The sequence below is a fragment of the Miniopterus schreibersii genome (genome assembly GCF_964146895.1).
Source record: "Miniopterus schreibersii genome assembly, chromosome: 1".
Taxonomy (NCBI): domain Eukaryota; kingdom Metazoa; phylum Chordata; class Mammalia; order Chiroptera; family Miniopteridae; genus Miniopterus; species Miniopterus schreibersii.
Genome location: NC_138101.1, coordinates 65,427,559 through 65,444,189, shown reverse-complemented (window position 1 = coordinate 65,444,189; position 16,631 = coordinate 65,427,559). Strand labels below are relative to the sequence as shown.

Sequence of the window (16,631 nt, the reverse complement as noted above, 5' to 3'; positions counted from 1 at the left end):
CTTTCTTTAATGAAAGGATTCATGATTTAGAATAAAATTTCCTTTGTAGACGAAACACTAAATTGGAGTTTGTGTACTCATTAAAATAATAATTTTTCAAATTTTCTTTTAGTTTTCTCTTTGAAGATGGTGAAAGCTTTGGACAAGGTCGAGATAGAAGCTCACTATTAGATGATACCACTGTGACATTGTCATTATGCCAGCTAAGAAATGTAAGAATGGTATCTTGGCAAATTTGCTTCAGAGCCTTTTTTTTTTTAATGAAACCTTACAGATACACATGAAGCCTTGAATTCCTTCCTGATTTCAAAACATAAGAGAGTTTCTTTAATGTATGAGCCCAGTTATAGCATTATTGGAAATGTATCTATACATCTTCAGTTTTAGTATATATATTGTCTGATCGTTCACAAAAGTGGTTTTATGTGTTTATCTTTTTCTTGTCATTGCATAAGAGTTCGCATTTCTCCACATACTTGGTAACACATGGTATCATCAAAAATTTTTTTTGATTATTGCTCCAAAAGGAGCGGAATGGTATTTTGCTATAATACTAATGTTTAGCTCCCTGATTATAGTGTAGGTATTAGTCCATTCATATTTTTTGGCTTGTTTGCTTACCTCTTCTGTGTGTGATTAGTTCTTCTTTTGCCAATTCAATTTTTTATTTTTTTATTGAGTCATCTTTTACTGATTTCAGGGCTTTAAAAAATGTATTCCAAATACAGTCTTTGTTGGCTATATGTGTCACAAATTTTTTCTAATCTGTGGCTTTTCCTTTAACTTTTTGAACAGTGTATTTTAATGAATAGAATTCTTACTTTTATCATTGTTTTTTTATAGTTAACTATGTTTTATTTGTTATATTTTACGTATTGTTACTTATTTAAAGTTATACCAAGGTTATTGTTTGCTTCCTTACGTTGCTATTTGTTTTGTACACTATACAATTCTCTCCATCTGATTTGATTTTACTCAATTTGTTTAACTTAAATATAATCCAAATTATATGACTACAAGTTAAATTAATCCAAGGCTTTAATTTTAACTTCCTCAATTTTCTTACATTTTCTCTTTTGAACTTTAAAGTACTTTTTCTCTAAATATTAAGAAAAAATGTTAACATTGCTGATTTTTAAAATAATCTGGAAACCAGAAAATAATTTTTACCTTATACTTTTCTGTACAAGTATTTTTGCCCTTTTTTGTCTTTGATATGCTAAAATTTTAATTAATGAAAAGACCAGAAAATATATTTAAAAGTAATATTTATGACATAAAGGACAGTAAAACCCAAACTTTAAAAATTATATATTAATAATGCAGTGAAACTTGGGGAAATCTTGATTTTCTACCTACAATTTTAATCTATGAAAGAAATACCTAAAGGTTTAAAGGCACAATAGGATAAGTTCATAGCATATCAAATTTTAGAGAGAAACCAAGCATAAAACCAGTATTTGCCAAATTCTCAGTGTTGGGTAAAAGATTCTTCTCTGGCTTTTAAAAATTCTGGGACTAATGCTGATGGATGAGTGCATAATGCTGAAGATCAGTGCTGGCTGCACACAGAGCTTGAACCTCTGTGTCCGTCCCCACAGGAGCAGACACTCTGCCTTCAAGTTGGCAGTTGAACTGAAGAGCAGAGCAGCAGGCAAGATGGCATCAGCTTTAATCACCCTGTTTAGGCTGTGTCTAAGACTTTCACCTACTACTATAAGCCTTCAATGTTATTGGAGCAACATTTATTATAATGACTTTGTAAAAAGATAGTTAAGAGAGTTGAACTTCATCGGTTGATTTATTCAGTATTTGAATCATACATGTTCAAAATGTGTTGTGAGAAATTCTTTTGAATTTTTTTATTAGCCCCCTTTTGTCTTAGTTTCTGTTAATTACAAAGCAAAAGTAAGTTTAATTGAGCTTTAAATTAAGGTATATGTATTTTAAAAGGTACTTTTAAATAACCTTCATATAATTTATTAAATTTTATACTAATTTTAATAATTCTGAATTGTGTTTGGAAAATATCATAGTAGGTGTCTAACATTTACAAGAGACACCTGATGGTAAAAATAATCAACATACAAAAACTATTCTTCAGGGCTAAACTTAATCACTAGAGGGGTAGTATATTTGCATATTTATGATGGGAATGAATTGTATTCCCATATTTTAAATTGTATTATATACTTCTTGGTACCTTTATAAATTCATAACTCTTACCTTATTTTTCCTTTTAAGTGCAGTTCAGTGTTTCTGTTTCAGATTCTCATACATAAATATTTTCTCTTTTATCTTTACAGCGATTAAAAGATGTTGGTGGAGAAGCATTTTACCCATTACTTGAAGATGAGTGAGTATATATAGTCTTCATTTATACTTATTTTTCTTTACTGTTTATGTTGGGTTGGTAAGAAACACATATGTTCAATGAAAACTATTCCCTAAATAGAACACTTAATATATTGTGGGTTCTTTTTAAATTTTGTACCTTTCTTCCTGCTTTTGTTTCTCTTTTATAGCCAGTCTAATTTACCTCATTCAAACAGCAATAATGAATTATCTGCTGCTGCCACTCTTCCTTTAATCATCCGAGAGAGAGACACGGAGTACCAACTAAACAGAATCATCCTCTTTGACAGGCTGCTAAAGGTAGGGATTCTAAAGTGCAAACTGTTATAAGAGCCCATATACAATCTTTATGTTTTATTTCAATGGTAATAGGTAATTATCTTGATGTCATGAGAAGACTAATTCTTATGATCTGTCTTTTCTGGTTAACATTTAATTATAAAAATGATACATGTTCATAGTAAATCAAAGTAAAAACAAGATGCAGGGATATATGCAAAATCGTCTTAGACAACAGATTACTATCCGTATTGTTTAAAGAACACTTAAAAATCAACAGGAAAAAGCACTAATATTGAAAGAGAAATGGATAAAGAACATAATAGAAATGCAACTAGTCAATAAATCTATTCAAAATATTTATCCTCACTAGGAATGAAAAAAATTTTAATAGGTTTTTTTGATTACCAAATTAGTAAAGTGAACAAAGGCATATTAAGATTGGAACTCTCATTCATTGGAGTAAGTGTAAATTCATTGAAACAGTGTGTATAGCAATTTGAAAGTACATAGGGAGAGCCTTAACAGCATCCATACCCTTTGTCCTAATAATTCTTTTCTATAACTCTCTCCTAAAGTACAAATTTATAAAGGGGCAAATTTATATGCAAGGATATAGAAGTAGCCATAATAATAACATATTTATTGAATACTTTCTATATGACCAGATATTTTACAAAGTGCTATGTGTAAATTATTTAACCCATATGAGTTTGGTAGTATTAGTTCCACATGACTCCTTGATAATTCTCTCAGATCTCAAATTAGAGAGGAATGATTAAAAACAGTAGAATCAACTCACCTCTTCGGTTGTATTATACAAGATTTACAGAATATAGGGAACCATTCTACAGCCAGCTTCAAAGTAGTAACACCAAAGGGTACTTGGAAATTTATTGAAGATCTCTTTCAAATTTATCACTGTTATATATTCAGGACTTTCTAGACTAAAATATGTTACTTTGATAATTTGAGACATTTTTCATATCTTTTTTTTCATCTGTAGGCTTATCCATATAAAAAAAATCAAATCTGGAAAGAAGCAAGAGTTGACATTCCTCCACTTATGCGAGGTTTAACCTGGGCTGCTCTTCTGGGAGTTGAGGTAAGAAACAAAAGAGAAGTTTAGAAGTTGATTATAATAGTGCTAAGAAAGAAGGAAGAAGTAGGAAAGTACTTTCCAAATATTTATTTTTCAAGCTGTTAGAAAGTTATGTAGTAAAATATAAGCATTAAGAATGTTTGGAGCCTGGCTGGGCGTGGCTCAGCAGTTGAGCATCAACTTATGATCCAGGAGATGGCTGTTCAATTCCAGGTCAGGGCATATGGCCAGGTTGTGGGCTCGATCCCCGGTGGGGGCCATGCAGGAGGCAGCCGATCATTGATGTTTCTATCTGTCTCTCTCTCCTTCTCCCTTCCTCTCTCTGAAATCAATAAAGATATATTAAAAAAAAAAAAAAGAATGGAAATTTTAAGTGAAAGGAATAGAGGAAAAGAATAGAATAGCAAAATATAATTGAAGGCTTGTTAGATTTATAGTATTTAATATTTCATTTAATGAAGTTCATAGGAATTATCTTGATTATTAATTTTCAAATCAGATTATTTTAAGAATATATATACCAGTTATAAGTTTATTATCCTGCCTATAAAGTATGTTTATTTACAAATAGGATTGCCTATTTATAAGTGGCTCTAACCATGTTGGGAGAAATCTTTTACTCTACTTTGAACCTTATCAAAAATCTTTAACATAATTTAGTGCCTTTTTTGGCACATCTATCCCACAAGAACCACGCTGCCAAGACAAATAGCTACTTTGTCTTATACAACCCCTAATTTATACCAGTGAGGAAAGTCTCAAAATTATTAGGATGACTTGCAGTACTAACAGAGAACTCTGGTAATAGTAGTCATGATAACGGCCCAGATTCTCGCCCCATTTTTATTTTTATTTCCAATCAGTTTCTTTGTCATCCTAACAGAATTCAGATATTCTCTTATCAATATCTTTTGGATACCCATCATGCATTTTTTTCCTGAATTCCCTCAACTATTTTTAATTCTTTTCAACTCCCTGTTAAAAGAATTTTTATTTATTTATTCCTGATTCTTGCTTCCTGAGATTGTACAAACATCTTTGAGTTTAGGTGGTTGCTTTACAAGGATGACTGTTGTTCCATACCATACATTAGTAGTTAGAACTGTAGAACCATATAATGCTAAAGTTCAAGAGGACTTCTGAGGTCAGGTTGTCTAAGTCTGTCATGAAATAGAAGGAGCATAGAAGTTGATACGGCAAGTAATGTCATAACTTTTGAACCCCAAATTAGTGACTCCCTACACCATTACAGTAAACCAAAGTTATAAGACTTGTTCCATGCTTGGTCCTATTCCACATGACTAAAATTGGAAGTGGTTTATTCAATTATTTCTTCTGTACTGGCATAACTAAAAAGTATAAATGATCCATTAGTCCCTTAATGACTTCATGCCTATGTGATATTCTACTCTTCAATATATTTCAAACTTCTGCTTCCTGGTGCTGAACTAGCGCTCCTTTAAACAGTTCCTTTTTATTTTTCCTTTCATTACAAACTTTAACAGGAAAATTTTTTGTGGGATGGCCTCCCATGCACCCCCCACCCAAATTTTAATTTTAATTTTAATTTTTTTTCATGAAACTGAATAACAATGAGTAGAGAACAACAAGGCTGTATTGTGTTGTGGAGGCTAGGCAGTCTGGCTAAGCATACTCATTAGCTATATGATTCATCCAACACTTTGGTCTTCTGGGACAAAATGGCAAATTGTCACGGACTTTTATCACAGATTATCAGAACTGTGGAGTTTTTCTGAGAGGTATACTTTGGTTTTTAATGTGCCTATTTATAATTGGGTGGGCTTTCAAAGACAGATGTTTATAAGAAGTATATTTACCTAAATTAATAATTTATCAAGGACATGATGAATTAATACTATTGTCTTTTTTTTTTTTTCAGGGGGCTATTCATGCCAAGTATGATGCAATTGATAAAGATACTCCAATTCCTACAGATAGACAAGTATGATTTAGATTTTCTTAAACAACCTAAGATAATTTTGCCAAATCTTTCAATTAGAAAAAGGCAAGGGGAAATTTTCTTCCTTTCATTATGCTCAGCAGCCATCATACTCATATGCTGTTAAAATAAGCATAACTTTTGTACGCTGAAGTTAGTGAGTTAGAACTGTCCCTCAAAGGAGTTTAGGCCAAGTAACTTTTCTTAGTAATTGTACTTTTTTATCTGTAGAACTTGCCCTTTATTTAGAACAGGTGATAAAGGAAGATTTTTTTGGAAACTATATTGATACATACCTTTTCAAAAGAAATGGTCTGTTTTCCTTAAGTATGCAACCTTTTTGTTAATATAAAATTCAAAAACTTTAGACACCAGGATTATGTAGGTGGTCTATTCTGAAATGTATAATACAACCTTTTTTTATTTTCCTTTCCTTGGGGTTTATTGGAAATCACAGTTTCATCTTATTGTTTTGCTATTTTACAGATTGAAGTGGATATTCCTCGTTGCCATCAGTATGATGAACTGTTATCATCACCAGAAGGTCATGCAAAATTTAGACGTGTGTTAAAAGCCTGGGTAGTATCCCATCCTGATCTTGTGTACTGGCAAGGTAACTTCCTCCCAATCATTAAGACTCCTTTTAAAGCATTGGAAGCATGTTGCATGACTGACAGTTTTAAAAATTTAAGTATCAAAATATCCTTGGCTTTGAGAAAAATCAATGCTAAAGCTGTGATCCATTTATTGAATGGTTTATATGAGAACTTTTTAAAAAAACTTTGCCTAAATGCCAAGTAGATATTTAAAGGCATGATATTTAATGAGACAATTTGCCATCACCTTAATTAGGAAAGTAGAAAGAACATTTTGTGCAGTTGGAATCTTTGTGGATACATGGTGTCAGTGCTTATGAAAATAATAAAATAATTTTGTAGCATAAATAATTTGGGGCTAGTTGATATTTTATCATTTAATTATTTACAATTTATGCTTAGCCTGTTTATTAGGAATTGGGGAATAGGATACCACCCTAAACTGTTTATTTAATTAATTAATTTATTTATTTATTTATTTTGCCCACATTCAACCAGTTTTTATTTTATTTTATTTCATTTTATTTTTTATTAATTGTATTGGAGTGACGGTGGTTAATATGGACATATAGGTTTCAGGTGTGGATTTCTGTGTTACAAGATCTATATATTGCTCTATGTACCCACAAAATTTATTATCTTTTTAAGAAATATCTTTAATGTTCCATATCCTTGACTTTTACCTTTCTCATTATTATTTTTATGGTCATTGATAAATTCATGAATGAGAAACCTATTCCACCCAGTCCTATATTTGAATTTGTTGTAATGAACAGTGTTTTTGTGGTTTTGTGTTTGTTTTTTAATATTTCAATTCTCTATTTCTTGCTGAATTTAAAATGAAGCTATTATTTTTCCTATATCTGTCCATTTTAGAGTTCTGTATCTTCCGAACAATGGTAGATTTAGGTACATTCTTTCAGCATGACACATATAAACATTGTTATTATCAATAAAAGGAATATGGCATATATTTGTATATCACTTCACAGTTTTTAAAGGACCTTTTGTCATATCAAAGAAACATGTAGGACAAATCTCTCAGATGAGGAAACATGCCTGGAGATATTAAGTGATTGCCAGGTGCGCACAGGGTCAGAAATGGGACTATATCCCAAGCCTTCTATCATTTTTACATTTTTCAATTAGTATATTTCTCTCTTCAACACATAATAATATTGATAATAATAATAGCTGATTTGTGTTGGGCACATACTATGTGTCAGTCACTATCAGTTACTCCCCACAGTAACTCATAGGTAATATATTTCTGGATGAGTAGTACTTATAATGTTTAACCTATATAGAGGTAATGCAGAGAATTTAATAAGGTATATATCTACAATTCTACTTAATTATGTTTATTTCAATTATTTTCTTCAACCCTTCTCCATCAGGTCTTGACTCACTTTGTGCTCCATTCCTGTATTTAAATTTCAATAATGAAGGTAAGCCTATTTATCAAATAATTGTGGTGCATATTAGTCTAAAAGATTTTATTCAAACATGAAAGGTTTTGTTTTTGCTGTAAGATTCTTGCTTTCTTTCTAGGAGATACTATAAATATCTGTGAAATAATCTATTATATAATTTTAGGGGATTTGAAGAATTTATTATTGGAGCATTTAGGTTATGATCAGGCAGTGACTAGAGATCTAGGGAGACTTTGATAATTCTAATACATTCACCTACTTTGGTGACCATTTTTATGAACATTGGAGACAATTTTGACTTCTTTAGAGATTAATTTTAGTCTGTGTATACTTCCTAATGAATTTATAAAGAAATTCATATTAATTTCATATCTCCAAAGCCTATCATTTCAACCACTACCTCCTGAATGAAACTTTTCTCATTCTTCCTCCTAAACCCAGCACTTCGTATTTCAGGAAAGCATTTGTGTATGTTTTGTATTCTAGTTATTTATATACTAATATCACAATCCTTTTTGGTTAGCAGCTTTTAAAAAACTTTGTGTTTATTGATTTGAGAGAGAAAGAGAGAGAGAGATAGAAAGACATCAATTTCATGTTCCATTTATTTATATATTCATTGGTTGCTTCCTTTATGTACCCTGACTAGGAATCAAACGCGCAACCTTGGCATATCGGGATGACGCTGCAACCAACTGAGCTACCCTGCCAGGGCAACAGCTTTCTTTAGTGATTGATTTTTTTCTTCTTTTTCCCCCTGTTATAATATCTTTATTATAGTAGATTTTTTTAGTAAATATTTGCTACACTTAACTGACTCAAATCTCTATATATAACATGAATCTCTAGGATATATATATATCATGAATATATAAATCCCATGAATGTATATAACATGAATCTCTAGAAGCCTCCATCTCAGGATCCCCATTTTTTCAAATTCTATCAATTTCATGTCAAATTTTGTGTAGATTTCTGGAAATGAGTAGAGATAGCATAATCCTAGAGAACTAAAATTTCACAATTTGAATTGGTTTAAAAATGCACTATTCTATGATATTTCTTGTTATCTAGACTACAAATTTGCTTTGTTTCATTAGGTATAGCCCATTATCACACATATTGATCCAAGAATAGTAAGCAATCTATGTCTGAAAGAACAATTTATGACTAGGGTTCCTAAATCCACGTTCTGAGGCTTTTTTGTTTGCATCAACAAAAATTAAGGACCTTGAGATTTATATAGCTCATTAATAATGATTATGTTTAAAGATTTTTTAAAATTTGTAAAGTTCAGACAATAAAGATTTTCATTATTGTGGGATAACAATTTCTATAGTAGTTTGAAACTTAAAAGTTACTAGGTGGTTATCTTTTGTTGTCCAAATTGTTTGAAAGAGCAGAGGATTTATTTTCTTTAAGTTTGTGTTTTTATCAGTTATTAGCAAAATTCTTACTTAATAGTAGATTCAAGTAATGTGTAGTAAATAAGTGAATGACTGCTGAACATTTACCCCAATAATAATGTGTTATATGCCTCTGCCTTATTCTTTCTTAGCTTTGGCTTATGCGTGTATGTCTGCTTTTATTCCCAAATACCTGTATAACTTCTTCTTGAAAGACAACTCACATGTAATACAAGGTAAGCAAATGTCTTCCCTTGTCTTTTTAAGGTAATGTACTTATGTCAATTAACTATTAAATTTATGAATTTTACCCAATAAAATAGGGTGATAATGCTCACTACAACCAGTGAAGAGATCAAGTTTAGTTTTTACTCCAAGTCCCGAACGAATTATGGTTTTTTTCCAATGACTGCTCAATATTTGTTCTCAGTTCAGTTCAAATTTAGGCATGCTAGTTTTAGAAAATAAAAGTCCTGCTATTTTTCTCTCTCACAATTAAAATTGCCCGCAAGCCCAGCCAGCATGGCTCAGCTGTTGAGTATCAATCAACCTATGATCCAGGAGATCCAGATTCAATTCCTGGTCAGGGCACATGCCAGGGTTGTGGGCTCAATCCCCAGCAGGGGCATGCAGGAGGCAGCCAATAAATGACTCTCTCATCATTGATGTTTCTATCTCTCTCTCCCTCTCCTGTCCTCTTTCTGAAACCAATAAAAATATGTACAAAAATTGAAAAATAAAGTAAAATTACCCACAAAAAGTTTCATGGTGGAACAAGCCTATTGTCAATTAGCAAAAAGTTTAAACAGTACTCCATTATGTAAATAAAGAGAATATTAAAACCCTTCTCATTCACCTCATTCCCCATGCTTACACACCCAAAATATTCTCCCTCTGTATTTTACTTTTCTAAAATACACACCTTCTTCAGAGTTCAAGTCATAGCATAACCCATTTGTGAATTCTTATAGGACTATTCTAGCTACAGTCAAACTTTTAATATAATTTTCAGAGCTCCTTTTTGGAAGTAGTGTAACAGAAGTTATTAATATACACTTTTGAATCAGGCAAATCTTGTTTCAAATTTAAACTGGGTTACTTATTTTGTAATTTTGGGCAAATAAGTTTTCTTTGTCTAATTTACCTCATATCTAAAATTAAGGTTTTTGTAAAGGTTAAACATTCTAAAATATGTTAATGCATGGTGCATAAAACATTAGATAACACTAAAGGCTTTTATTTTGTTTTTATTATTGTTACTATTATTATTATTTTATTGCTATTGTTATTATAATTATTTTGCTAATGTTATTATCATGATAATACATATTATGCCTTATCTTTTCAACAAGAATCTAAATGTTTTAAGGGCAGCCTGGCCAGTGTTGCTCAGTGATTGAGCATCAGCCCATTCAACAAGAGTCACTGATTTGATTCCTGGTCAGGGCACATGCCTGAGTTGCGGGCTGAATCCCCTGTGGGGGGCGTGCAGGAGGCAGCTAATCGATGTTGATGTCTCTCTCATTGATGTTTCCGTCTCTCTCTCCCTCTCTCTCTTCCTCTCTCTAAAGAATCAATTTAAAAATATATATAAAAAATAAATGTTTTAAGGGCAGAGAATTTTCTTATACTTTTGTATACTTTTCAAATACTGCCTTCATTTAGACTTTTTATATATAATATGTCTTATTCTACTAAATTTTCAACAATTTGGAACTAGTACTTTGTTTTATTTATATTTATATAATTATGGCTTGATATACTTCACTCAGTTTGAATACATGAAGCAGGAAAACTACAGGCTATGTGCAACTTATTAAACATTCTGAATAAGTGGGACCTCAATTAGCAATATTTTGACTTAGTTAGAAATGAGTATAAAATTAGAGTATCAGAAGTCAATATGAGAAAATAACTAGAAAAGAAGTAGAAATGGAAATGTAAATTAAAAAGATAAATAGGTTAAAAATAGGAGGAGGACAAGAATATGGATAAATAGCTCAGCACATAAAAATATTTGTTTTCCACCATCATTTTACACTGAAGTATAGAGAAAAATAATTTAAACTTTTAAAATATTTTGTGTTTATTTTTACAAGCACACCAAGGCATGTTTACCACTCTGTGTTTGCAACATAGATAAGGTGCTAGAAATTGATATAATAATCCAGTGTCTCTATGTTAATTTTGAAATGTAAATTCTGTTGATTTATACTTGTATTTAGAAATTATTTGAAATAGATATGCCTACCTAATACCCTGCATGCTCCTAGAAAGTGAACTTGTATAAAGTTGGGATTAATTTAAGAATTTTTTTTAGAGAGCAACAGTATTTTTCTTTGATTTTTCTATATTCAAACATTATGTTTTATAGGGAGAAAGTTGTTTTTTCCATGTAGGTTAATTAAGTAAAGCCATCCAGCTTCAAGAGTCATGCAGTGTTATCTTTTAAGAATTCATAAAGTGATGTCCTATAAGAGCGTGTCTTGCATCTTGCTAAGTGGGATGTGTTCCACACTTATAGTTTCCTTATTCTGCCTATTAGTGATGTTTATTATAGAATTGAGGATGTACTCTTTAAGATTCCATTGATTCCTGTCCAAAGAAACTGCAATGAAGGCCTAAGTTCTTGTAGGCTTTCCCCAGCCAAGGACTAGACTTGGGACCCCATGGTCAGTTGGTAGCACCCACAAGCCTGGCAGTTAGAGATCTCATCAACTCCCCCATATGACTATGAATGAGGAAACATGGGGGAGGGCCAGAAACCTGAGGTGCACTGGCCAGAAGAGAACTGAAGATTCATGTCCTAGGCCAGTTCCTTCCCTCCCAAGGTAGCTTAGTTAATTAAAATTGGTCACCAAGAGACTATTGCATGAAGTCTGCCCCTCAGCAATCTGTCTTCACATGCTACACTCTTACTGCATTCCCTACCTCCTACTCCTGCCTTCCCAGAATACTCTTGAGGGAACTGTCAGGCCCACTATTGTTCAATATTAGAGAGTCTGCAATAAATTATTTATGCTGGTAAAATAAATAAATGAGTGGATTTAAAACACCTTGGATGATACTAGGAGATTTCAGAGGATATATGCCATGTAAGTAACTTATCAAATAGTGACCAAAGACAAAGTGAAAGCATTAAAAGTAGAAAATAATCACATTAGTAGTTGTGAAACACAAAATGTGATTCCTTAATCCTCAGTTAAACATAAGTCAGCACAGAAATAGAGTTTAGAGTAATGGTTATAAAGATGCTCAAGGAAATTAATGAGAACCACATGACACTTAATGGAAAGGTCCAGGAACTTAGTGAAAGCGTCATCAGCATGAAAAAGGATATAGATATGATAAATAAGAACCAGGTGGAAATGAAGAATACTGTATCTGATATCAAGAATACTCTGAGAGGAATTAAAAGAAGGCTCAATGAAGCAGAAGATAGAATAAGTGAATTAGAAGATAAGGTAGAAAAAAACAATCAGAGCAGCAAAAAGAAAAATCACTTAAAAAGCAAGAGGACAGTTTAAAGGAACTTTGGGACAACATGAAGCAAAACAACATTTTCATCACAGAGGTACCAGTGGGGGAGGAAAGTGAGCAAGGGATAGAGAACTTGGTAGAGGAAATAATGACAGAAAATTTACCTAAGCTGGTGAAGGAGAAAGCCACACAAGTCCTGGAAACACAGAGGGTTCTAAACAAGAGGAACCCAAAGAGACCCACTCCAAAACACATCATAATTAAAATGGCAAATGTTAAGACAAAGAGAGAATATTAAGGGCTGCAAGAGAGAAACAAGCAGTGACCTTCAAGGAAGCCCCCATAAGGCTGACAGCAGATTTCTCAACAGAAACACTTCAGGCCAGAAGGAGTTGGCATGAAGTTCTCAAAGTAATGAAAAGCAAGTACCTGCAACCAAGACTGCTTTATCCAGCAAGGCTATCATTTAATCTTGAAGCCAAAGAGCTTTCGTGAAAAAAGAAGACTAAAGGAGTTCAATACTACCAAACCAGCATTGCAAGAAATGCTAAAAGGACTGCTTTAAGAAGAAGAAGAAATATCAAGAGAAGGGTACATTGGCAAAAGGGAAAAAATGGAATGAAATAAGTATATATTAATAGTAACCTTAAATGTAAACATAATAAATGCTCTAATCAAAAGACATAGGGTAGCTGACATAGGACCCATATATATGCTGTCTACAAGAGACCCACCCGAGAGCAAAAGAGTCACACAGGCTGAAAGTGAAGGGATGGAAAAAGATATTCCATGCAAATGGAAATGGAAATGGAAAAAAAGCTGGAGTAGTGATACTTATTTCTGACAAAATAGACTTCAAAATAAAGACCATAACAAGGGACAAAGAAGATCACTACATAATACTAGAGGGATTGATCCAACAGGAGGAAATAACCCTTATAAATATATATGCACTCAATAAAGGAGCACCTAAATATATAAAAAATTTCTTTGTGGACTTTAAGGGGGAGATTGACAACAACACAATCATAGTGGGGGACTTTAACACCCTACTGTTATCATTGGACGGATCATCAAGACAAAAAAATCAACAGGGAAACAGAAATCTTAAATGACACACTAGATCTAATGGATTTAATTGACATTTACTGAACATTTCATCCCAAAGCAGCAGAATACACATTCCTCTCAAGTGCACAAGGAACATTCTCAAAAATAGACATATTAGGGCACAAAGCAAGTCTCTACAAGCTCAAGAAGATTGAAATCATGTCAAGCATCTTCTTAGATCGCAGTGGCATGAAACTAGAAATCAACCACTATAAAAAGCTCAAAAATATTCAAACACATGGAGGCTAAATAGCATATTATTAAACAATGAATGGGTTACTAATGAGATCAAGGAAGAAATCAAAAACTTCCTGGAAAAAAACGAAAATGAACAGACTACAACCCAAAATCTATGGAACACAGCAAAAGCATTTTCTGAGAAGAAAGGTCATAGCATTACAGGCATACCTCAAGAAACAAGAAAAAGCTCTAATAAAGCATCTAACACAACAACTAAAATAATTAGAAAGAGAACACCAAGAAAAGCCCCGAGGAAGTAGAAGAAAGGAAATAATAAAGATAAGAGCAGAAATTAATGACACAGAGACTAAAAAAACAATGCAAAGATCAATGAAACCAAGAGCTGGTTCTTTGAAAAGGTAAATAAGATTGATGCAGGACAGATGTACTTTATGCCGTTGAAGAAAGAAAAGGCAGCTTTAGGCAAGTGAAGAAAGAGGCAGCCATTTAGCTATTAATAATGGGAACGAATCCTTTGTGTAAAACCGAACTCCACTTTAATGTAATTTTGCACTTAAGAAAGGAGCAACCCAGAAAACTGACCTATAAGAATTTATATACATGTATGCAGAACCCATGGACACAGACAATAGTGTGGTGAAGGCCTGGGGCGGGGGGTGGGTGTCGGGTAGAGAGGGTCAATGGGGGGAAAAACGAGGACATCTGTAATACTTTCAACAATAAAGATAAATTTTTTAAAAAACACAAAAAACTTTTACACTGTTCTTTGAAGTCATTCTACTGTGTTTTGTTCCCCAAAACAATCATTGGAATTTTGGCACAACATTAAACATATTCTTGTACTGTTTATAAAACCAAGGCATATTCAAATTTGGGCCATTGTAGGATGTGGTAGCTATAAGTCAAAAAAGGAAAGATGGAGGGAGACACGATATAAACCTGGGAGAGAAAATTGGGTAAAAATTTCCCAGATTTTTTGTTTCCCTCATATCTTTTTAAATCCTTTGAGGGCAAGGGCAGCATCTTCTTCGTGGTGATTTTCCATTTAATGTAGTGTCACCTATAGCTAGGATGACTGTAAAACTAAACTGATGTTTTTGAGAGTTTTTGCTCTAGACACTGAATCTACAGGTGGCAGTTGAGACTTTACCAGGTAAAATAGAATGTATGGTCACACTACACATAGACATTCAGTGAGTCTTTGAGGGAGTGGGAAGAAGGAGGACAGATTTCAAAGTCTAAAGTCCAGTTGTCAAATATGAATATAATATAAAACTTCTTTCTCATCAAACAATAACAGAGAGGGAAAATAGCAATTTTACTATCAAGGTTATGTATTTTTAAAAGCAAGCAGTGCACTGTATATTTCCAGTTTAATGCATGTCTTCATCATGAATGATTTAATGATAGAATGTTGGGGATATTGGGAAATGGTAGTAAATACATTAGTTTACAGCCTTGACATTTTCAAGAATGTCTTGCATCATGTGACTGTCTTATCCCCGCTTTGAAGACGTTTTTCGGAATATAACGAGCCACACTATAAATGATAATAAAGCCTGTCCTGAGCAACCAAAACGTGTAACTTATATTTATATATGACTTATATTTACATAGATTAAATAATAAATGATATATAATATATAAAATAAATGTATACATATAGTGTATAGATTACTTATAACAAATATGTTATATATAAATGTAGCCATCAATGTTTGGTAGAACACAAGGAAAATGTTTTCATGATAAACTAGGTTTCTTCATTAGATCCTTAATTGGCCATATAATCCTATGTAGTAATTATCTTTTATCAGGCTCAAATAAGAATGGTATTTAGTAAATAAGAATAGTTGTGAAAAACTGCCTGGGCCATGCTTTTCTGGTTTAAAATCAAGCCTGCATTTGAAAAGGTTAATAATTATGTGGTTTCTGCAACATGCAGTTGAATTCTTATGATTGTTGATGTTACATACCTCTGGCTTTTGGCCAAATTAGGACTGTACATATACTATTACTAATTGGAGGGAGAAAAAAATAGTTAAAGAAAAGTTAAAACCCAAATTTGGCTGGGACCTTGGGCTCTGTCTTGGGTCTTTAATCTGTAACTCTTGAACCTGATATAATTGTACTTTCTTTGTTGTTGTTAAAGATGAAACAGTGGATAGACAGAAAGAATTTTGTTGCAGTAGAATAAACATCAAATCATGGAAAAGCATTAATCAAAAGTATTAACCCATTTTTTATTTAGCACCCATGGGTAAAATTTCACATTAGATATGGAATTTAGCTTTGTTGTGGTATTGAATACAGTACCTCCTCATCTTTTCTTTTTGGCCTTTATGCTTCTCTTTGTAAAATATGTGACATTGCTTATAGGTAAATAATTATAAAATAATTGTGGTCACTAGAAGCAAAGTTTTAATTGTGGAAAATAGGGGAAGGCTACTCGTACTAACAGATTATCAAAAATTTTATACTGGTTCTGGAAACATTAAAAGTAAAGAACTTTAAAAACTAAAAAAGAATGGTAGCTGTTATATTTATAGGTTATTTTTACCAAGTAATTGGTTTGAAAAATGGATCTATAACTTTATTGAAAGGAATTGAGATTATTAATTAAGAGGAAACTTTCATTGAGTTACTGTCATTTTTGAAATATAGTTTAATTTTGTTTTTTTAATATGTAAAAAAATGATGGTTACTTGT

The 16,631-nt window shown here is 32.3% G+C and overlaps 1 protein-coding gene across 4 annotated transcripts in view; it reads left to right on the top strand.

Moving 5' to 3' along the window:
* The window catches only part of TBCK (TBC1 domain containing kinase), a 165,012-nt gene that overhangs the window by 55,058 nt on the left and 93,323 nt on the right, over positions 1-16,631 (top strand). For all 4 annotated transcript variants that reach the window (XR_013999264.1, XM_081143832.1, XM_081143833.1 and 1 more), the window contains 8 exons: positions 113-212; positions 2,307-2,356; positions 2,526-2,655; positions 3,641-3,739; positions 5,637-5,699; positions 6,183-6,309; positions 7,690-7,740; positions 9,284-9,367. Coding sequence is in view for 3 of the 4 variants with exons in the window: in XM_081143832.1 (XP_080999958.1) it covers positions 113-212; positions 2,307-2,356; positions 2,526-2,655; positions 3,641-3,739; positions 5,637-5,699; positions 6,183-6,309; positions 7,690-7,740; positions 9,284-9,367 (704 nt within the window). In the remaining variant the exon portion in view is untranslated. The remainder of the gene's footprint in view (positions 1-112; positions 213-2,306; positions 2,357-2,525; positions 2,656-3,640; positions 3,740-5,636; positions 5,700-6,182; positions 6,310-7,689; positions 7,741-9,283; positions 9,368-16,631) is intronic.